Below are 24,869 nucleotides of genomic sequence, written 5' to 3' on the forward strand. Positions count from 1 at the left end.
TCCAAGAGTTCACTTCATGCTTCTAGAATGCGGAAAAGCCAAGTGGAAAAGTCCAAGCGAGAAGTAGAAGAAAGAGTTCAAGAAATTAGTGCCATAGAGGGGAATGGAGCGACGGAGAGAGAGAGAGCTGTCGCCCATCAAACGGCGCAGGCAGCGATCTCTGCTGACCAGAGACCAACCACATCCACCCCTAAACGCCTTTTATTTGTTCGTCACTACCAAAGGGCAAAGATATTTTAGAAAAAGAAAGCAGTAGCTCGGAGGCTGATATTATAGACGATCCTGAAAATAAAATGATCATAATAAGTGAAGCAAGACTTGATGAATTACTTGAATCACGAATCCCTAATTGTGAATGTAAAGTAATTTCCAGGATCCATTTGGCAAGGGATGGATTCGAGACACTAATAAAAAAAAGTGTAGGCAACTATGATACCCTAGAGTAATACCTTGTAGCAAGATCAGACAGGGGACCAGGAACCTAAAATTTATACAAGGTACATAAATAATCAATTAATATTCTTATTTATAATCATTTTGCATTAATTAATACCCAAAAATAAAAATTAAAACCATAGAATTAATTGTAACACAGTCTTTGAAGTCCTTTTACTTTTTTTATGTAACTAAAACTTTGAAGGCCCATTTCTCAAAACATAAGTTTTTGCCTTTAAAATGCATCTCCTCCCTTAGTATTGGACCAATCTAAATGAAATTTTAAATATAACATGGGGAAACATGGTAGATTAAAATGATGGGGATTTTTAATATTTTGAGTTTCTGAACCGGGAAAATTTCAAAAAAAAAAAAATTCATATCTCGAAAAATAATTGAAAATCAAAAATCCCCGGCTTTGTATCGAAGGTCCATATGTGTTTTATTCGTGGTTTCTCATCCCTTAAAACCAAAAAGCAAAGGAGGAGACGCATTTTGAAAATGGCCATTTTTGGCGAAAAATGCTCTGGCGTCACAAAACCTAAGGTCACTGAACAAAAATTTTTTCCCCAGAAGTTCCACACAATATCCTTTAACAAACCCCCTATATATCAACAACCTGTCGTTAAAAAAGTCGGAAACCGGCCGATCCCCTTAAGAAATCATACAGGGATATAAACTACAAGAAATGCATAACTGGTTTTCCTAGAGGTAAATACTCTGTAGATTTGAGACCTGAAAAACTAAGAGGCTACATAGTTATCAACCTGCAATGATGGAAAAGAAAAAGCTCAGACTTAAGTCAATTAGGGATTCATCAGCAAAGAAATCAGCATTATCCTTTTAGTATAATATTTTTAAAGAACTTCATTAAAGGAACATTTTTTGACAGAGTTCAACTGGACAGTTATTGCAAGATCCAGTAACTTAAGAAGTAAAAGAAAGTAATAAACAAGAAATACAAAAAGTACCAATTCCTTTGACTGAAAAGTCACTCAACAAAGAATCAGCTTGGATGAAAACATCATGAGAGATGGGAGTTAATGGTTTACTCTCCAAGGTTATTAACTCCACAATAACAGATGACAAATATACAGTGCACTTAATCATTGAAAAATTATTCTGTGTGAAATAAAAAAAAAATCTGTCTTTCAAGTTTGCCTGGTGAAATGTACCACAAGAGATGATCTGATGAGAGAGCAATAAAAGCAAAAGTAATATGCATGAAAGAACACTGAAAAATGAGAGGAGTTTATTCCAAAATAGTATGAGGGATTACCATTATGAAACCAGGAACATGCATCAAGCATTTTTTCCTTATCATACACTATGAAGGTAGAATGCCATACACTTAGGTCTCTCATTCTCTTACAAACCTCCAAATTGTATGAGTTAACACTAATTATGGAAACAAATAAAATGATTAAATAATGATCATCCAGAAAAGTTACAGGGTAAGAGCAGAAGAACAGAATAACACCTAGAACCACTATTTTCAGGTACCTCACAAGAGAAAATTCAATATCTATTAGCCAACCTTGGTTTGTCAATGTTACATTGAGTACATGTCCTGCTTTTGAAAGGATGAGACTTTAAATTACTTCAAAAACTTAAGAGTCAAGGAAAACATTAATGAACAACTCAAACTTTGTAGAATGCTGAAGATTGGAGGTCAGACACCAATGAATAACAAAATCGATAAAACAAGAATTTTGTCTAGCAAGGGCAGCATTCACACTACCATTAGGTAATGCTGTAATTATTCATTCTAGTCAACAGAAAATAGTTAAAATTGCTGTATTTATAAGATTTTCATCAGTAACAATTACTTTTAAGATGAAACATAAAATCTTTAATTATCCTACATTACAATACAACAGTCAATCTTACACTGACCTGTAAATTTCCTTCTCACTTTCAGCATCAGTGAGCATATCAATATCATCTTCATCCAAGGAAGAATCTGACACAGTGCGAGGGAGAGGTGAGGGCAAGTCCTTACTGCCACTCTCTGAAATATAATATTTCTGTACAAATGAAAAGTGTTTCATGGCATTCTCTGCAAAATAATATTTCTGTGCAAATAAAAAGTCCTTAATGTCTCTGCAAAATAAAGATGTCTGTGTATATGAAAAGTCCGATTTTCTGTAAAAAAAGGCAAATGAAACAGTCAAAATATTACTCTAGTTTTGTGACTAAGGCAAGAGAAAGTTAATACAGTAATAATAAAATCTCATTAAATGGAAAAAAACATATGCTGTGCACAAGACAAACCATTATGCATTAAGTAGGTAACTGCCTGTAATCTTGAACACTTTGCTGAAATACTGTACTCTTTCTCCACAAAAATAAATACAGGAGAATCATAAAGTAAAACTATTATAAATGGACAGGACCATTTATAATGTTGAATACATTACAGGCATCCATAAAAGTTTAGAATACTTTTACGAACAAAATATGCTGCCATATATTTTATTAAATATTAGTTCCTTTGCCCAGGCATGGAAAAAACTGCTCAAGAAAAATCAGACCCTACCTAAACAAAGGCACAACCTATACATGTCTGGTACCTCAAGCTGTTAATCATAGTTAATACCATCATTTATGCTTTACCTCTCCATCAATGAATAAGGCTTTAACAAATTCAGCATTAATAACTTTATATTATCTGCAATTAAATAATAAAAGCAGAATAATTTCTTTGAATGAACATCACTTATCCCTTTTATGTTTAATCTCTTTACAGTTTCATGAAATCTCAAAGTACCCCTTGGTCTATTAAGTTCCTTTTGGCTTTATGATACAGGATACATGTATCCATGACCATTCCTTCTTATGCATCTTATCATTCACAACCTTGGCAACTTCACAAAAATTTTCATCAATCGGGACTACATCTCCTCCAACAGCATTTATGATGAGCTGCTGACATCTACTACCCATAAGTCTCCGTAAAGCTTTGTTCTCTACACCACTACAGTAGTACCATTACAAATATGGTTTTTACCTGTCACCCAATATTGCACTGAATGTATTAAAGAATTTGTTTCTGTCTTGTATTATGACAGATTTCATATGACAGCTGTCCCTGCTTTTTTTTATTACTATACTTCTAAATTCTCATGGGTTCATAACCCACAGATGCCAATGATTGCCCAAAGATATGCAAAAGCTTCAAGTTCTAATAACACCTCTGTACTAATAAATGAACTGGTGGGGTTACTACAGGTTTCCAATCTCAAGAAGTTTCTATTTGCAAGAGTCAAACAGTACAGCTATGTATATTTATAATTATGATTTTAATCAAAATTGCTTTGCTTAATGTAACAAATTACAGTTCAGTACATTACATGTAATATTATCACATTACAGAAAATAAATATTGCAATCATGTACCATTTGCATTCTGGTAATGTTTATATCTCAAAATCTCAACTGACTGAGTACTACTGACATTCTCATTGCCATTAGTTGCTAGACAAAATTTAATTCGAAGATACATTCAAAATGCAAATTACTTTATCTTCAAAAGCAATAAATTTCAAGAGAAGTAAAATGTGATTTCATCAGTTCCTGACATTACTTTCACTTATTACAAAACATTTTGCAACCTGAACATAATTAGTTTTATTCAGCCGCAACTTTCTTAAAACCTTCACCATTGTATGATGGATCAATAAAATTTTGATTTCATTTTTACTTATAGAAGTCACCTTTGAGAATTGAGAAGTTTTAACAAGTTGACAACTTTAACGCAACTCCTAATAAATGTGCAATGGTTACAGCAAATAACATTTGCAAAACAGCTGTTCCTTGATTTAGTCATTTATGTCAGTACTCACTATTAACACCAGCGTTTTACAAGAAATACTATGTAGTTGTCAATTATAAAAAATAATAATGAATTATCAGAAAAGCCACAAGTTTGGTGAGCCTGGTTGAATGTATGGCGATATGCGTTTAACATACTGAACTTTAGCTACTAGGCCTACCACATAGTCAAAAAGCTAACTTAAATGTAATATGCATGATCAATGGAATCTACCAAAACTGAGATTGGCAAAGAATGCCTAGACTAGTATACTTAATCAAAATGCAACTTGTACATTAAGTATAGCCTAGTGTAATCTACTAAAAATACAACTCACTAATACATGATTTATGTGATGAAAAACATGTGTTAGCAACAAAATTTTGAGGGTCAGCTACAAAAGATCAGATGATACAAGTAAGTAGGTTAATTAGGGTTCTTTTAATGCTGTACATTTTTGAGTTTTACAAAATGTTTTTGTTGGAAATAAAATGTCTGAATTATTTATGGAGCAAGATTCAGTTCCAAAACCAGAAAAATCTGAAAACAGAAACACAGCTGGCCCCAAAGATTTCAGATGAGGGATTGTGAACCTGTACTCTCGAATATTTATTAAGTCTGTCTTCTATACCTGAACGAAAAGCCATGGCTTATTTTCCAGTCTGGCCTGTTATTTTGAACTCTTGTATAGCTAGTCAACCATTCTCCCACAATAGTTTCCACACATCGCCTACACGATTCTGAATGCTTAAACTTTATTTTACAACTCTCCATTGAATCACACAGCTTCTTTATTCAGGCTGTGCATAGCATTAAAATTGATTACAAAAGAATATAGGAAACAGTCTTACTCCTATGGGATTTCACACTTTAGCTCAAAGGTTCCAGCTGTATAAAATATTTTTATGTGTACATTCATACAGATATCAATCTTCTGATAGAGACCTTGAATTAAAAAATTTTTTATAGTGCTAGATGACAGACTATCAAAAGACTTTCAAGATACACAAAACAAAATTAACATGACTCATATCATTACATTACTATAAAAGCAACTTGGTGTTAAAAATATAGCATGAAAAACAAACTGTATGTTCTAAAAGCTCCAAAGATATTCTGCTCGACCTTATGACTTAAAATCTAAACCAAACATCAACACCATAAATTCACAATTGAGAACAGCATCTGGTTCAGAATCCTCACTCTTCTCTCTTTTCCTGTCATCCATTTTCTACACTAAAAGGCTAGATAATATGGGGTATTTGTCAAATATCCACTAGTTTAACGAGTGTTACCAATTTGAAGACGAGGCAAAACTACTTCAGTGTAGCAAGCGTTTACAAACGAAAGTTCTCATCTCAAAATATTATTTTGTTACTATAACATTCATTGTTCCAGACTCTTTGCTATTCATCAATATTTATGAGATATATAGCTGATCTTATAATGTCTCGCATCATCAATCATTTCATCATCATCTTAAATTATTGAAGAGGTCTCTTCAATGATGCAAGATGATGATGATGATGAAATGATCAATGATGCAAGACAATCATTATAAGATCAGCTATATAGCTTTCCTTAACAGCAAAGGTCCAAACACAAATGAAATAGGAAAACGAAAAAGAAAGAAAGGAAGGCTGGGGCTTCGTCACATACGAAACAATTAACCTTCAGCCTCTTCAAGAAAGGAAGTTTTAAGGAGTCATGAAAAACATTGATTTCATATGAGAAATTTTGAAAACCAGAAGCTGAGCAGCCTCCACCAAACCCCTGGATGAAAGGACCACTGCTCAGTTACCTGATAAACCTTCATCAGTCTGTCAAGACACTAGGGCATGAAGGAATGAAACATGATATATGAACTCCCCCTGACAAAGCCAAATAAGACACAGTAGCTTTATCCCGCAATAAACTAAGGGCTAAATTCACCCTTCATTACTGAGATAAGCTACCTCAGTTGCACTGTCTGTCATGATGACTAGAATATAATACTGATTTCATCTTGGAAGGCTTTCAAAAGGAGAAAACTTGCTTGGAACTAGAGTTACTTGCCCTAGCATTATAACACCTGACAGTAAAGAAATTTGCATAACAACGTAAAGCACCTAAAAAAATCTAGAAGAAAATAAGAGAATGATATAATGGAGTCCATAAACTTACAGTATCATCTTAAAAAGAGATGGAAAGTAACTGCCAGCAGGTGAGAAAACAAGAGACATACAGCCTCCTCACCTACTTTTGATACCTGACAGTTTCATATGCACACTTTCTCTTCGAAAAAAGCAACAGTTATTCCTGTTAAGGGGATCGCCGCCTAAAAAAAACCAATAATCTTCAAAAAATTCGATTTGCTGAAAAAAATTCTATGGCTTCGTATAGGGTTCAAGAATGTGTCCACGAAATATTATGCTAAAATTTGCCGTATTTCTCTAGTTATGGCCTAAAATGTAACAATAACTATATACCCATAAAACACCAGTAGCACAAATGATTTAGTCTGGTATAGTTTTTGCGATATATATTACAAAAACTTCCTTTGAAATGAAATGTATAATGTCAATAATATCCTACTCGGCACCTTTTTAGTTATTCCTAGCCATGACAACGCACACGTCATACCATGACGCCGACTGTGGCCGAGAGTTGCCTATAAACTTCCAAGCTAGAAGGACACGTTTTTCATGCTCGCTAGCCTTGACTGAACTCTGTATTTTCTGCGGTGTTTTTGTTTTTTCACCGTGCCTAAAAGGTCCAAGAGTTCACTTCATGCTTCTAGAATGCGGAAAAGCCAAGTGGAAAAGTCCAGGTGAGAAGTAGAAGAAAGAGTTCAAGAAATTAGTGCCATAGAGGGGAATGGAGCGACGGAGAGAGAGAGAGCTGTCGCCCATCAAACGGCGCAGGCAGCTCTCTGCTGACCAGAGACCAACCACATCCACCCCTAAACGCCTTTTTATTTGTTCGTCACTACCAAAGGGCAAAGATATTTTAGAAAAAGAAAGCAGTAGCTCGGAGGCTGATATTATAGACGATCCTGACAATAAAATGATCATAATAAGTGAAGCAAGACTTGATGAATTACTTGAATCACGAATCCCTAATTGTGAATGTAAAGTAATTCCCAGGATCCATTTGGCAAGGGATGGATTCGAGACACTAATAAAAAAGTGTAGGCAACTATGATACCCTAGAGTAATACCTTGCAGCAAGATCAGACAGGGGGGGACCAGGAGCCTAAAATTTATAAGAATGTGCCTTAGGCACATAAATAATCAATTAATATTCTTATTTATAATAATTTTGTATTAATTAATACCCAAAAATAAAAATTAAAACCATAGAATTAATTGTAACACAGTCTTTGAAGTCCCTTTTACTTTTTTATGTAACTAAAACTTTGAAGGCCCGTTTCTCAAAACATAAGTTTTTTGCCTTTAAAATGCATCTCCTCCTTAGTATTGGACCAATCTAAATGAAATTTTAAATATAACATGGGGAAACATGGTAGATTAAAACAAAGCCGGGGATTTTTAATATTTTGAGTTTCTGATTTTTGGCAATTTTTTTCTGTAATTTTTCCAGGAAAATTTCATAAAAAAAAAAAAAAATTCATATCTCGAAAAATAATTGAAAAATCAAAAATCCCCGGCTTTGTATCGAAGGTCCATATGTGTTTTATACGTGGTTCAAATCTCATCCCTTAAAACCAAAAAGCAAAGGAGGAGATGCATTTTGAAAATGGCCATTTTGGCCGAAAAATGCTCTGGCGTCACAAAACCTAAGGTCACTGAACAAAAATTTTTTCCCCAGAAGTTCCACACAATATCCTTTAACAAACCCCCTATATATCAACAACCTGTCGTTAAAAAAGCCGGAAACCGGCCGATCCCCTTAACAGGAATCTATGGAAATAAAAATCCTTTAAGTCAAGGGTTTTCTGTAACCTGCAACAACCATTTAACTCTATTACCATAACTTATTTGGGTTTGTTTTTTATCTGCTTCCACTGTTTTCCTCTCATCTAGTTATCAAACTTCTTCAACTTCAAACTTGTTTTCATCTTCACCTCTTGCTAAAGAAAATATCCTTAAGATGAGCCTTACAATCCAATATTATTTTAGAGCACCTTAATCACACTACACAATTATTTCTGAACTCTTTCACAGGCATGGTCCATGAGAGCTCAGACGTGATATGGTCACCTTACTACACCACTTGATAACAACTTGGATTCATTCAAAATTAGATTGCAGCCATGTTTAAAATTTGACAATACGACAAACATAATCCTTGATTTCATCAAGCACTGAAGAAAATCACTTGTAACATGAAGTACAGAATGGAATTGTGTTTCAATAAATAACATTTGGTAGCATTCTTCCTATTGACAGACTCTAATTCTCCCAACAAATCATTCAGGAGAGAATGTCAATAAAACTTGTTTGCTACCCAACTATCAAAATAAATTTCCACCATTCTTCTGAATCTGAATTATGAATAAAAAAATTTGCAATATCGAATGGTCAGGACTAGTGCATAATCATAAAACATAAGAAATCTTTGTGGAATAGTGCATAATCTTAAAACATATAAAATATTTATATGTGAAAATGGGTGAGTCCTCATAAACCACATGGTCCTCATAAACCACATGTTGCAGTTATATAAATATTTCGAAGTAGGGCAAACTGCATAAGCAACCCAATAGCTTTTGTTCCATTGAATCAATGAAATATGTTACATAAAATATAACTTTTAAAAACTTCATATACATTTTCTTACAATCACCCTTAAAGAAAATAGGATTATTAATACCAGGTAATTAGTCCTCATTCAATACTAAAAATATGTTAAAAATCTTTCTATACAAAACAATGTCATACTTTTGTATTCAGAAAAAACCACAATCATTCATGATGTTTGATATTTGGTCAAAAACTTATCTACATACAGTGCTGTTCACTGTTCATACATGTAATCTCAAAGGAGGAGCATTTTATATGCTTTTGGAAAAGCAAATTTGTGTCAGAGCATAGTACTAGCACAATGTACATCTTTACCAGCATGTCCACTAATGGCAGCATATGAAGGTGAAGGCCCTGCTGTAGCAATATCTTCTGGGGAGCCAAGGATTGAATCATCCAACATGCTCCTTTCTCGAGGCTGCTTACGCTTAGCTCTGAAAAGGAAAAAGAGATAACTTGCCATTTAAGAAAATTTAAACTGTTTTGAGTTTTCATTAACGTCCAAACTCTTCAAAACAGTAAAAAACAGCATTTTGTTGAACTCCAACTATTTTTGTACATGAAACTCATAAATCTTACAAATAGGGACAACTGAAAAAGAAGTTTTCTTAAACAAAAAATAAAAAAGCCTCACAATAGGTAAGAAGACAATGCAGTAATGTGTCAAGAATGCCCTGGCATTCCCGACAGTATAAATAAAGGAATAAATTCAACATCTGATATTCAAATTCCAGACCGACCCAGAAATATGCTAGTGTTATTTTCTAGATAATTATTGCTACCTAATACTGATAATAATAATAATAATAATAATAATAATAATAATAATAATAATATCTTTTTTTTTGTCTCTCTTAGTCATCCTATTCGAGTGGGGTATTTATAGTGTGGGGTTCCGGGTCGCATCCTGCCTCCTTAGGGGTCCATCACCTTTCTCATTAAGTGCACTGTTTCTAATAGCACACTCTTCTGCATGAGTCCTGGAATTACTTCGGCATCTAGTTTTTCCAGGTTCCTTTTCATGGATCTTGGGATCGTGCCTAGTGTTCCTATGGTTAATGGTACAATTTCCACAGGCATATCCTATATCCTTCTTATTTCTATTTTCAAGTCTCGATACTTATCAATTTTTTCTCTTTCTTTCTCCTCTACTCTGGTGTCCCATGATATGGCGACATCAATGAGTGATACTTTCTTCTTGATTTTGTCAATAAATGTCAAGTCTGGTCTACTGGCACATATCACTCTATCTGTTCTGAAACCAGAGTTCCAGATGATCTTTGCCTGATAGTTTTCTATCACTCCCTCAGGTTGGTGTTCATACTACTTATTACTACACGCTAGCTGGTGTTTCTTGCACAGGCTCCAGTGGAGGGCTTTTGCTACTGAATCATGCTTCTTTTTGTACTGGTTGCTATGCAGTTTATGGTCTCGTCTTTCATACTGCACTTTCTGCATATGGGTGAAATGTTATTTGGACATATCTGAGTCTAAGGGCCTGATCTTGTGCTGCTGTTAGCATTCCTTCTGTTTCCTTCTTGAGTTCTCCCCTCTGTAGCCATTGCCATGTTTCATTGCTGGCCAGTCCTTACACTGTCCGTACACTGGTTTACTGTGCCATTCCTCTGTTCTGTTATTCATTCTCCTGTCTCTGTATATTTCCAGGTCTTCATCTACTTTTATCAGTCCTTCTTCCCATTTACTCCTTAGCCACTCACCTTCACTGGTTTTCAAATATTGCCCAAGTGTCCTGCTATCGATGTTGACGCAGTCCCCTATGCTTAGTAGACCTCTCTCTCCTTCCTTTCGTGTTATGTATAGTCTGTCCGTATTGCTCTTGGGTGTAGTGCTTTGTGCATTGTCATGTTTTTCCTAGTTTTCTGGTCTATACTGCGGAGCTCAGCCTTCGTCCACTCCACTACTCCTGCACTGTATCTGATTACTGGTACTGCCCATGTGTTTATGGCTTTAATCATGTTTCTGGCATCGAGTCTCTGCATATATTCTTTCCTGATCTTGTCTTCATCTCTTTGTGTTTCATATCCCCTCCTTCTCTTATTCCCAGATATTTATCTCTTGTCTCATCCATGTGTTTGATGGTATTCCTGTCTGGTTGCTTTATCCCTTCAGTCCTTGTCACTTAGCCTTTTTGTATGAGAACCAAGGTGCATTTTTCTATTTCAAACTCCGTCCTGATGTCCCCAGATACAATCCTTACAGTCTGGGTTAGGGTATCTATTTCCTTGATGCTCTTACCATACAGCTTGATGTCGTCCATGAAAATCAGATGGTTAACTCTGTTGCCTCCTTTCTTGAGTTGGTTCCCAGCATCCATCTTCTACAGTACTTTTGTCATGGGAACCATGGCTACTACGAAGAGTAGTGGGGTGAGTGAGCTGCCTTGAAAGATCCCTCTCCTGATGCTAACCTCTGCTAGTCTTATCCCAGAGCTTGACAGTATTGTATTACAGTTATGCATTATTATTATTAATTATTATTATTATTATTAATTATTATTATTAATTATTATTATTATTATTATTATTATTATTATTATTATTATTATTATCTGCTGAATATGATCAATGAGCCACACTGCCTTACTTTAATCCGGCTTACCTGATGGATTTGTCCTCCCATGAGAGGTAAAAAAAGTAACATGAAAAGAGTAAAGAAGTTTGATAGCTAAATGAGAAGACTGAAAGAAATAACTGAAAAAACAAAAGGCAGAAAGCAAGGCAAACGACAGTGACTTTCAAGAGAAGCTGCAAAGAAAAACATATATGCAAGGTACACTGAAAGCTTAACAAAATTGGGACTATGCTCTTGAATTTCTTTTAGTTTCTGATTTTACTATTCCTAGGAATACACTCTTAAGTTCAGTTGAAATCTATTTTCCTTGTTCTTTCTGCAAGGCTTACAGTCTAAACCATGCAGCATGAGAGAGAGAGAGAGAGAGAGAGAGAGAGAGAGAGAGAGAGAGAGACTGATTCACAATTGCACATTATGCACTGATGGACATAACTGCATAGCTGTTGCGAGAATATAAAATTTAAAATATACAGTATTTACTGTGTATTCAAAAATACAACACATTTTATTCCACCATGCAATACTGCCTGAATAGGGTGGTGCTAGCGGAGAAATTATCAAGGGACACGTCATAGCAAGAAGTCTTGCTATGATGTATCCCTTGACAAATGGAGGCCCTACTCACTATGCCCAACTGCAATAGCTGCCTTAGCAAGCCATAGCAGCATCAGGGGAGAAACCAAATGAAGCACAGTATTCTCATGCTGTGTTGCTACTTAGGTGGGAGGCAGCCTGCAGGTTTAATGAAGACCCAGCAATTTCAAGTATCTTGGGGTTCCTTAAAGTACCTCCAGGGTTCCTAGAACAGGTAAGGTACCTCCAGAGGTCTCATGAACATGCAAGGAACCTCGAGGGTCCCCTGAAAAGGTACAGTTCCTCCAAGGTGTCCTAACAAGTAAGGTACCTATTTTTACTGAAGAGTTAACCTACCTTCAAGGTCTTCTGAACAGGTAAAGTACCTCAAAGGTCATTTAAGCATGAAAGATACCTCTAGAGTCTTTTATGCAAGTGTGTTACCTCTAGAATCTTGTGTAACATAACCACAAAGTCTTGTGAGCAGATAAGGTAACACTAGAGTTTTTTGAGCAAATAAGGTACCCACAATCTTCTGAGCAGGTAAGGCACCTCCAGTCTTTTGCACAGGTACGGCAGCTCCCTTGTTGTTTGAGCAGGTAAGGAATTTCCCAAGTCTTGTTGAGCAGGTAAGAAATTTCCCAAATCATTCGAGTAAGTAAAACACCCCTTGGTCTATTCAGCAGGTACTTCCTCAGTATCTTTTGAACAGGTGAAGATGGATGGGTGGATGTACGATCCCGGACCAAAGTCAAGGCAATGGAGCAAAGGAGACCCTGCAGCACCATAATTAATCATGAAATCATAGTGAGAAAAGATTAATAGATCAAAATGTGCTTAGTTTAAATCAAATTAAAATACTGATGAATATGCTGGCAGATTAATGACAGATAAATATAAAATTTGAAAGAATATTACTTCATCAAAAATTTACATTATCTTTTAAATATGAAATGAGATCATCAACTTCACCTTCAACTCCCTGATTATCAGGCAAGGATTTGAACTGGTTATAACTCCTGCAGGTTGAAATAGATGTCTTCTACTGGATAGTCTAGTTAATAAATGGCACCTCAACTTAACCCTTTTGTAGTGGCATGCATCCTTTAATGCATAATAATGACACAGAGGACTACCAGTGTGCATCATATGATAATCTTCATTTCTCGTCATGATATTCGATTTTGCAAGAAAACATTCATATCACTTGAATGGGCCTTAAATGACTATATGGCAACTCTTATGGCAACCCTCATAGTCTCAGCTCAGCCTCAGTGACACAGGAAGAATAGTCTCCCATGAGATTTCATGGGGGAAGGTACATCTCCCCATCCCAGTGCATCTTGTAAAAATTTGTCCATAAATATAATCTGGAATTGTTGCTTGTTTGAGTGATTATCTTTAATGATATTTTGTGAGCTGTAACTGCAATTTTGCAAAGTAAAAAAACTGTTAGGAAGAACATGTATATCTTGCTGAAACGTACACATCCCCATCACAGTAGGTCTCATATACTGTATATTTCTCCATAAATATACTCAGGAATTGTTGCTGGTTTTAGTTCTTTTCTTGTATATTATGTGAGCTGTAACTGTAATTTTGCAAAATAAAGTATAGAAAAATTTTAGGGCATGTATAACTCACTAAATTTAGCTAGTATTTTTATGAGCGTCCCAAGAAAAGGCCTGTGCAGGGTTGAAAATATTGGTTTTCAACTTCCTGAGGCAGGCACAGAAGATTTGTCCAACAGGAGCGTAAAATGTACATTTTTGTAATAGTAAACTTTGTCAAACAAATTTAAATCTTACTGATACTGACTTTATATAAATTTTGGTACAATAATTTTAATAATTAATCATTTTAATTATGTACCATTTAATGTAGCCTATAACCTTTACCTGGTGATTAGGAGTGGAATGATTAAACAAAGTTATAAAAATGTATAGAAATAGACTGTATGGGTATCCAATCAGTTTTGTCTTAACTGAGTTTAGAAGCATTTGTAAGAAAATACAATTTTATTGTAGTAATTATGAATTAATATTTTAATACTTTACAAATGTGGTATGGATATTACCAATTGATCATGACACCTAACAGCATACCATAGACACACACTTGTGTCCAAGTCAGCCTGTTTTAATTTCAAGTGTTTGCAGCCTATACAGTGATTATAGGTACCTATCACTAGGTAGTTTCTAATAAACACTTGTTCCTTTTGTCACTAAAGGGCTGCTTTTACTCAGGACCCACAGATCACCTGCCCCACAGCAAATTGCTCAATCCACTGTTTGCTGTGGGGATGGCTCATACCACCTGCCATGAACACAGCCCCTGTAGAAATAAAGGAGAATCTGGTTGGTCACCAGTTATGTATGAAATACGTAACATGCTCCTGACAGAGTTTAAATGGTGAAAGAGCTGGATTTAAGCTGTCTCTATGGGTCATATGCTTCAGTAGGAGTACAGGAGGCTACATCTTTCAGCAGAACTCTGGCAGTGTGTTTACATCCTTTTCTGAACAGAATCCATGTCTGGGCCAATATTCCAAAGCAGTGGATTCTAGGAACCCTCGACTACAACTCCTCAGATGGAGATGATGAGTCTTTCCCTGGGAGAGATGTCACTAATGCCCACAATGAAGTAGGCATCACTGCTGAATTTTCCTTTCTGAATCCAGAAAATCTAGGGACACAGTCTTCTGCTTTACATGAGAGAGATACCTCAGATGAGAATCTGTTCTCTCCCATGCAACCATCAGATATTGAAGGGGACACTGATAGGGTCCATCTGTACCCTTATATAAGGGGTATAGTGATTTATCTGGGACTTCCATCCTGGCAGGCAATGGTGATACAGCTGCCTTGATCTTCTTTCAGGATTCTGGAAGGAAATCATGAGCAGTATCAAGGATGTCCTTGCTACTGAGCTTCTTTATATCAAGACATGCTATCCATGATTCCCAAGAGGAATTCAGGTCAGTCCTGAATACTGAATTGGATGTGATGTGTAAAAATTTCTCAGCCTTTAAACGAGACAATAGAGAGGCTGCATAATCTGCCCAAAAAAGAAGTTGAATCCATTGTCTAAATCCCCAATGAAATTAGAATAGTTACTAAGAGGTAGCCTACCCATTCCCTGAGCTCTGACCGGTAACAATAATATGACTGGTAAATCTAAATGTAGTACAGGCACAATATCTGCCCCTGAGAATGATGCTGATAGCCCTTGGCGTGATTCTGCAATGTGCAGCCCCTTCACTAGATAGAAAATACTTCAATAATGAAAGGAAAACTATAACTGAGATTTGGCATACACAATTTTGGGACAGAGTGGCCTTTCCCTAAGCTGAATGGCGGTTGGTGCCTTCTTCAACAGGAATTCAGAAGTTGCCGAAGGAGACGGTTATCTTGCCTATTAATATAACAAAAGCCACAGAAGTAATACCCAGCCTTCTGTCCCTTCACTTTAAAATCAATCATGTGAAGACAGTCTGAGAGTTTTGTGGTGACTGGAAAGCGAGAGTAATGGCAGAAATAAAGTCATTTGTCTTCGCCATCCCAGTATCTGATGATTCTACAGAGGAATGAGAAATGCTTGTCCTTCCTTTTGAGAGGAAAAGTTCCCACTGTATGTGGCTACCCAACAATTTGGGACCCCTATGAGAAAAATTTCAGATGGGACAGCCATGGTTGAATTTCATGCTGGGCTCCAACTCCTAAATATTCTAACTTCTACTACTATGCATGCAGTAGCTATGAGAGAGCTTCCAAAGTCTTCCAGAACAGTATTCAATGCAGCAGCCACAACATTTGTGCAAATCCCATGGGGAGCACTCTATGACTTTATGGAGTGTCACATCAAGACTTGAAAGTAAGCATTGCAGGCTACAAAATGTCGCTCCCCAATATAACCTCCCTATTATATTCTTCTCTCTACTGTCTGAAACTTTTGAAGTTTCAGTTGTTGTACAACTTGCTGAACAAGCCTGACAACAGAGGTGCACAATATACACAATATATGCTCCTCTTAGAAAAGGGGAACCTAGGAAACAATACTCCCAAGAGTTTCCTCTTCCTAAGCCTAAGTGCCTAAGAAGGCTTAATATGACTCAGAAACATATAAGCCTCCAATCACTACTATAGGATCCCTCAAACAACAGAAGAGGAGACAGGCAACAGGAGCAGCACCCCTTTCGAAGCTGACATAGTACAGTTTAGCCAAGATTGGCTATTACCATATTTCTTGGAGACGAAGATGTCCTGGCCCAGAAGAGGTCCCCCAATTTTGTCTACCAAAATTTTGAAAGAAAAAACTTAAAAATACGGTTGACAAACTTGCACTAGTTGATGGCTTTGTTTTGGCTTTTGTACTGCACACATTCAACTGTCTCAATGCATTGAAGTAGCACGGCTTCAACTGGTACAGCATACTGAGTATTGTAGTTTCTTCAGGTCATTTACTTTAAAAATTCAGTGATTTAATTGTTTAATAAGCTTTCCTGAAGTTGACATACCAGCCAACTGGACAATTGAACAGATTACCAAGTAATGTATATGGTATTAACTGCTCACATATCCTGTTAAAACAGTTTTTAGCTAAACATTGTCACAGTGAGTACTGTACTAACAAACAGGGCTACACCTGGTGCAATATTTCAAGATTTTCATAGTATCTGATGTAGGCCTATGCATAAATTTCTTTTTTATCACAGATAAAAGAAACACTAAACAACATACGATAACAGGAAATATTAAATATGGAATAGCATGTTACTGCACACTTCCACTTTGTGAAAACACAGCACAAACATGACACAAACAAATAGAACAAAATAAAAACAAAGATTAAGATCTGCACAATACATATATCAAAAATCAGAAAAAATTTTAATTTTCAAACCTGAAAATATTTTGCACTGTTACCATTTGCAAAAGTCCCAGACAGTTATGTTTGATGATGATATTCTTGCTATATTAACATTAACCTACCAAATTTTACTTCTGTAAGCTAGTTATGTTTCCATAAAGTTAGGTTCCTTTGAGGAGAGTAAAAATACTAATAATAGTAATAATACATAATCATTTACGTTACCCCTCATCCGTCAATTCGTCTACCATAATCTACCAGTTACAAATGAATTTGTTACTGTATATGTTTTCTTGTTTATATTTTTACTTATTATTTCAAAAAAAGTGTAATTTATACATTTAATTCAGAGGTCATACATAGGAGCTCTGATTACTATCACACAGTAAATTCCAGATATTTCTGGAAAAATATTGCACCTTTGACATCAACAAATACAGTAAATGGAACCACTATTAGCTGTGGGAGATCTTGGATGTTCAAGGGTAGGCTACACTATAGGTCTTTGTTACCACAGTTCTCTACTCAAAAGACCAGACCCTTGAAGAATCCAAGGTGAGACATGCATTAGTAATTACTCTAAAATAAAGAAGAGACATACCTTATGTATGATATACAGCCTAAGACAATGGTGACAATGTAGAAAAAGGCACAGAATCCTAAACCAGCAAATATTGCAGCTAAATATTCCACTTTTGTTATCTTTTCCTCCACAAGCAAAGTGACATTCTTCTTACGAGTCCGGTACACATGCTGGTAATTTGAAGAGCAAGGTTCATCATTTGATAGCATTACCACAACAATATAAAAGCCATTGGGGTAATCACTTTTCTGAAAGACCAAAAACAAAGATTCTATTAAAATCAGAGGGCAAACCTCACACATAGAACCTTACCAAAACACGATACAGTACCCACTACAGGAGCTTTTATGTCGATATACATAAACATACATCCAAACAGTTTTACCACCAAAGATCTCTTCAAAAGCAATACATGTACTTCAAATACCAACCTTTTTTCTTTTTATCAATGATTACCTAACGCTGTCATCCTCCTATTAGCCTGAAAGCCTCACCAGTGGGTAATGCTTACAGTGTGACTTATGGAGTGCATTGTAAAAAATATGACAAATTTTTTAATAATTTGTATTTTTCCTAACATATAAACCTGAAATCTTTACATGGGATTTACTTTCAGCACAAACTGGAGCCGGTAGTTGGCTACCAATGGAAGGGGAGCAATCCACTGCCTCGTGACTTTTACTTTCCTCTGCTCTCTTAGGTCTCTTTCCACCTAGCTGTCTTACTTAATTTTGCTCTAATTTACAACCATCATTTTATGTTAAATATGTCAGGGAAGAATTTAACTCCGAGGTCTGTGCAGACAAATTTATAATTTCAATAAATGGACTATATGAAGGAAAAAGTTGACCCAACATGTGTGAATCCTTCTCGACAGACAATACAAGGTAACTATTAACTCCAAGATTGCAGATTGTGATCGAGCTTTATGAAATATTTTTGCTTCATGATCAACAGAAATGTTTAACATCAGGGTTTTGATTTACTCAGGGATATTTAAAACACACTATCCCCAGAGTCTTCTGTAATTTCACTGTGATTTTCTCTCTTTTCTTACTGGACTTGGTCTTCCTATTTTGCTGAATAGCTGCTCCTCATCCCTTCTCTTCTCATGACCAAGTCAGTAAGTCTCAGTTTCTTTGTGTAACAACATTATTTTCAGTAGACAGGCATCACCTTACCATGACATATACAGTATACTATTGAAAGAGGAATCTACAAACTCCTTATACTGTACTATATGAATTTAAATATAAAGTTTATTATTAACTACTTCAACTGGACTTGGGTCCTCACGACTGGATATGACCTTGCTGTTATGCTTCTTTATTCTTACTTAGGTAGTCTCATATCTGATAAGAAGTCAGTTGAAATTATAAGCTGAAGCAAAGATTTGTAATTTGTTTGACAACCTACATTTCACATGTATTGGTATTATTTATATCTCATAACCACATCTGAGACTTTCAGGAATTTTATAGTGGTAGTAGAAGAGAAAATATATATTTATAAATATTGCAAAGGACCTGAAACCATCGCACCATGAATACCTGTAGTCAATGACACAGTGTATAAAACCTAAATGAAAACATATAGGTTGACAGTAATCACCACGACACTTACTGTCATTAAGTAACTCAGACCAGATCACTGCTTGAAATTCTCAACATTCTAAAGGATTGGCTTTCCTCTGCATAAAATGCCATAAAAATAAAGAGCAAGAATAAATAAATAAAAAAAAATGGTATACTAACCCTGACAGTGATCCCTGCTTGGTATGTCATGGTCTGATAGAAATTTCCATACTGAACATTCTCTTCACTGTCAAAAACAGGGCACTGAAAAAAGAAGGCCAATGAATTAACTGTCTATATAAATTTTGATAAATGACAAAAGCCTACTGCCAAATGTAAAATGATTAACTATTCAAAGTTTTCTCGTATTACAATATCTGGAAATGTCCAGAACAATAAAATCTAAAAAGAATAAATCTTAAGATAAATTATAGTAAAATATTGAAATTGTAGTCATTTTAAACTTGAAACTATTTTTCTCTGCATTCCACACACCTAGAAAATTAAATAACCAAAGGGCAAGATGTCAAATCTTACACTGACCTTTGCTTTACACTGTCCAGAAATTTGAAACTTTAAAAGAGAAAAATCTGGCAAAAAAACTCTATGATGATATTTATGAGATACTAATTTCCAAACACAAAGATGAGTTATTGATTGGCTATATTTTCAATTCATAGAAAATTTAAATTTAAGGAGGAACATGAGAGCTAGAAGGCATGGTAAAATTGCAGACATTAATCCAGTATTCCTTATTCACAAAGGCACTGACAAGCTGCAGGAATTCACTGCAAATCCCATCATCAGGGTTAGTTATCTATAAAAATGACATAAAATAAAGTGAAATAAAAAACTATACTGATGAATTAGATATGAGCAAATAACTTACTGTTATGTTCTGAATGGCTACCATAGCACAGAAATCATCCTGGGCATTAGCTTTGACCAAAACCATTTCCACATCATCAGGAAACATAAATTCATAAAATACAGGCTGTGATGGAGTGGTTTCAAAAGTCTGCATTTTGTGGAGTCTGTAAAGAAAAACTGCCATGATATAATTCCCTTATGGCTGAGTTTGATGTAAGCATAAACTATAAAAGGCTATAATCAAAACATAAGTTATTTCTCTACAAAAAATTTCTCTCCTGCCATTTTTCACCCATTTTTAATATTATTCCACATATAACATGGCTAGATATGTGTGAATAAGGGTATGATCTATCTTTTTATATTAAGGAAGGCTGAAATCTGGCACTTTTATATTTTCATTAAGAAAATTTACTACTATATCACACAACTGATTTTAACTAACTTCTAAGATGATTTTTTGAGGGCTTGGATGTTATGTAAGCCTTCAAAATTTATCTTAACTACCCAAAAATCATTTGTTATGTGATATATAAATTTTTAACATTTTAGTGGCAAATTTTCTCAAGTAAAGAAATTATTTTAACTAATATTTAAACAATTTTTGAAGGCTTATATAACATCATTTTACTGATTTCACTGAAAAAGATCAGTAAGTAGAGAAGATAGATACAGAAAGTTCATTTTTGATAGAAAGTCTAATGGATCAAAAGCCCATGTGTCAGAAGATGTTTTAGGGGCTTACACAGATAAATAACTGGTATAAATATTGCATGACATAGCCACTGGAAAAAACAAAAGAAAAAGTAAGGAAGCAGCAGTAAAAGACCAGTTGAAGGGCCCAGGAAATCATGGAGAAAGGGCATAGAAAAGACCAAAACTAGTTGGAAATTCTGGCAGAAAGTGCATAAGATAAAAGACTGTGTAGAGAACCAATTCAGTGTCCAACCCTGCAGAGGGAAAACCTGACATGAGAATGCTAAAAGATGATGGAGCCTGCCATTACTTGAGGACACTTTTCACCTGATGAATTCTCACTCCAGTACCTACTTTCTGACTAAAGGAGTATGATGAATCACAGTTAGCAGGGTGAAACCACCAGAATTGGATTCATGGAGTTATGCTAAAAACCAAACACTAGAACAACTTCTGCCATTCAGCACTAAGTAATAAGCGAAAAGAGGGGGTGTGAGTGGCGAGACATTGACCTACAAAATAAAAGATGAAGTAAAAGAGCCTAAAGGTGAAACTGGGAGAAGACCTTACAATTCCACTAAGAGGTTAAAGTTAGACAGGCTGGAGAGCAAGAGAAAGCAGGAATAGTGGTAAAGCAAAAGGTTAAAACTGGGTGCAGCTAGGGGACAAAAGGGTGCTTCAAACACCCTTTAATACTGCATGCACTGCACTGCATGATGCCAATGATGGCACTAACCCCTCACAGCGACAAAGCACCAGGCAAATTTGAGGGTTATAGTTATGGGTAAATATCCTATCTCTCATTTTAATTATGCTACATCACCTGGTATGGTGTCAGTCAGGGACCAACAATTAGCTAAAAAGTCTACCAGTTATACTCTCAGGTTAAGAGTTCTTCACTAGACAGTGACCCTTTACTATGTCACAGAGGGTATATCCCCTATTACATATGTCACAATGTCTTTTCTACTCAGTAAGATGAAGTGAATTCTCAAGAAATTAACTGTAATGGCTGCTAAAAGGCCTCACACAAATTTGAATCTAAGGATCTTATTTTACATCTTGCAAGTGTTCTTACATGTTTCAGCTTAGTCATTCATTGGGTGGGAGGCAATTTCTTGCAAAACAAAATTCTTCTAATTGACTTCAGCTTGATCATTCATTAGATGGGATGCAATGTTGCAGCTTTTTAGCAGATAAATGGCAGACATACATATACCAACTAGGAGATAAAAGTTGGCAGTAAGTATAAGTATACCCATACCTATGTTTACAAGAAATGAGAGTAACTTATACATTGTTGAATATCAAGCGATCAATAAGTGAAAAGGGCCAGGATAGGAATAAAATTTTTGTAGTATTGGCCAAACAAAACTTCTTCCTCCTAGTAATGTGAATTCCATCAATAATAAAACTGCTACACTCTAAACAAGCTTAGTTATAAATACGTGTAAAAGCTGATCAGTTTTCCCTCATGAACTGAGATGATGATGGCCTGACCTTATCAGCACTGATCTTCTTAAGGGGATAATTACTATATGACTTAGGCAATAACAAGAACAGACTGTCCTCTTTAGGTATTTCCTTAGGGTTCTCCACAACACACGTTGGGTGACATGGTCCCTTTACCAGACAAATATGATAAGGCTGAGATAGCAAAAAGAGATATAACCTCACGACAATCAACAACTGACTGGTTCTTCACTATGAAGTCCGCCATGGACTTTGGTAAAAACAAATGATTAAGCCTTGAAATGGATGGCCAAAGCTGCTCATCCATACAACTTTCTTCTACTGGTGAAAGGACAGAGTCTTTGTAGAGCTGAAATTAAAATTATTCTGTGTCTCCTACACAGAATTAATCTACTCAGTGCCAACTTCTGAAGTTAGTGTTTACCTTCCACTGACAGTATGATCATATCCCCCATGAGTTTATGTGTAACTGTTCATACTTTAATGGTGGCTAAATCTTTCCCATTTATATTAGAAATGATGATGATTACAAAGACCATCAAAATATCAAGACAGGAAACAACCACTTGATGAAAATACTGTTCATACAAAAGCCAAAACCAACATTTTAAAGATCAGTAATAAAAACATGAAAAATAAGCAATAATATACTGTAAAATAAAGTGAAGAATTTTCAACAAATAATTTTACTTGTAAGCAAAATTGTCATGAAGCGTGAGCTTTTAGTAGTTGACACAGGAGCCACCCTGGCGGGGGGGGGTTAACAGTGTTTTACCAATGTTAATGAGAATATCAGCACTACTTATCTGCCCAACCAAGTTTTAAGGCTTCAGTAAAAGTACATAGGTTGTACATTTGAATCAGTACAACAATTATATAATTACATTAGTAAAAAATCTTCATTACTTACTCAATGTGAAAATTATCTTCAAATTCAGCTGTCACACTATATGTTATATTTTTTGGTGAAGAGGTCGACAAGTCAATAAACAGTCTCTGCTTGGTGTCCAAAGAGCCTTGTAACATGACTTTGTAGTTTTTAACAGGACAAAGTGTTCTTGAAACTGTCCGATACTCTTCACTGCAAATAAAAGATACACAATAAGTTTTGGATGCTAAATTCTATTACCTTAATAACACTATTTCTGTTAAAACAACCCTTGTATAAAAATAGAAAATAAACTATCAGCCCAACAAAGCAGAAAGAATAGATAATAAATTTTAATTCTTAAGGACAAAATACACTAAGAATTACAGTTTTGTTCATATCTTAGTGATGGTTGCATTACCCATTTAAGCCTTTTTTAAGTGATGTACAGTACTCCACTTTTCAGTTTAAGTCAAACCAGACCCATGAGACTAGAAACATTAAATCTCCCTTGGCTTGCTGGTTTGGAAAACAAAATAGGAACAGCATACAGGATGGCAGCACAATTTTACATGTCAAGTTTAGAATATGAATATCTGTCTACAACCTTGCATTAACACCATATACACTTATCGACACTAGGCCTGTTCCAAGGCTATTACAACCCAACCTTTAACTTTACCAAATCAACTCTTCTGCAAAAATCAGAGACATGCAAGTCTTCTCTCACATATTCTCAAGAGGTAAGATACGTTTTGCAGTATGTTATAAAATCAGTTAGCACACTTCAAAACTAAAGTAATTAAAGACACAAGAATTTAAAAACCACACTAGTTCTATAAGTACACTTATCATACAGAACCTTCAAATTAATAATACTATACTTAGCAAAAACAGTCTTTCTGACATGCGAACAATGCCACTAAATTTCTAATTTTTATGTTGATTTCCATGACCATCCATATGAGGAAATCAATTATCATATCCTCTCATATCACTTTAAATTACCAACAAAGGGTAAAATTCTCCTAAAGGAAAGAACATTTTATAATTCTTGTCTGACAAGTAGCCAAATGTTCTCATCACCAACTGAAAAATCCTTATTCTTCTACACCACATAAAATACATTGACTAATGACAAAATACTGGAGTTGCAACATGTATATACAGTATTCATAGCTACTTCCTGATTTTTTTATAGTTAAGATGAAGAGTTCCTACCATTAACAGAAGAAACACAAGGTTATTTATACCAATATGGTATTGTCTGAACTGCTGGAAGAAAATTACTGTATTCACATTCTTTAAATCACCTGAAGATTACTTTATGCTTTTTTTGATAGATTCATCCATTTACCAGCTAAGCAAGTTTGATAAGTTAGCAATGGGGCAATTAAAATGAAACACAAGATTCAATATTTCAAACAATAACACAGCTCAACATTACAATGAACAGTATAGACACCCATGATGAGATTTTAACCTACTGACTAGGCATTTCTAAATGTGGCAAGTAAAAAAACAGTTAGTTTTTTACTCCAAGCTAGCCTTTATCAGAAAGATCTGAAAATTTCCATTCATACATGAAAAAAAAATTCAACTAAGAGCCTTCAAGAGTGCTAATCACTATGATAATTTATTTATACCTTATCACCCAACACTACTGATTTACATGGTACCATACACAATAAAATGAAAAGCATAAAAGGCTTTATAATTTTTTTTCTTAAATATAGCACCAAGAAAAGAACAACTTCAAAAAGATAAGAAATTCTGG

The 24,869-nt window shown here is 35.2% G+C and overlaps 1 protein-coding gene across 2 annotated transcripts in view; it reads right to left on the bottom strand.

Annotated features, from left to right (window-relative positions):
* The window catches only part of LOC136846500 (SID1 transmembrane family member 1-like), a 57,262-nt gene that overhangs the window by 26,307 nt on the left and 6,086 nt on the right, over nucleotides 1-24,869 (bottom strand). For both annotated transcript variants that reach the window (XR_010855415.1, XM_067117345.1), the window contains exons 3-8: nucleotides 23,135-23,305; nucleotides 20,075-20,219; nucleotides 19,366-19,449; nucleotides 17,630-17,859; nucleotides 9,310-9,428; nucleotides 2,332-2,446 (exon numbers count right to left, since the gene is read on the bottom strand). Coding sequence is in view for 1 of the 2 variants with exons in the window: in XM_067117345.1 (XP_066973446.1) it covers nucleotides 2,332-2,446; nucleotides 9,310-9,428; nucleotides 17,630-17,859; nucleotides 19,366-19,449; nucleotides 20,075-20,219; nucleotides 23,135-23,305 (864 nt within the window). In the remaining variant the exon portion in view is untranslated. The remainder of the gene's footprint in view (nucleotides 1-2,331; nucleotides 2,447-9,309; nucleotides 9,429-17,629; nucleotides 17,860-19,365; nucleotides 19,450-20,074; nucleotides 20,220-23,134; nucleotides 23,306-24,869) is intronic.

This window comes from Macrobrachium rosenbergii, chromosome 15, assembly GCF_040412425.1.
Source record: "Macrobrachium rosenbergii isolate ZJJX-2024 chromosome 15, ASM4041242v1, whole genome shotgun sequence".
In the NCBI taxonomy this organism is placed as follows: Eukaryota; Metazoa; Arthropoda; class Malacostraca; order Decapoda; family Palaemonidae; genus Macrobrachium; species Macrobrachium rosenbergii.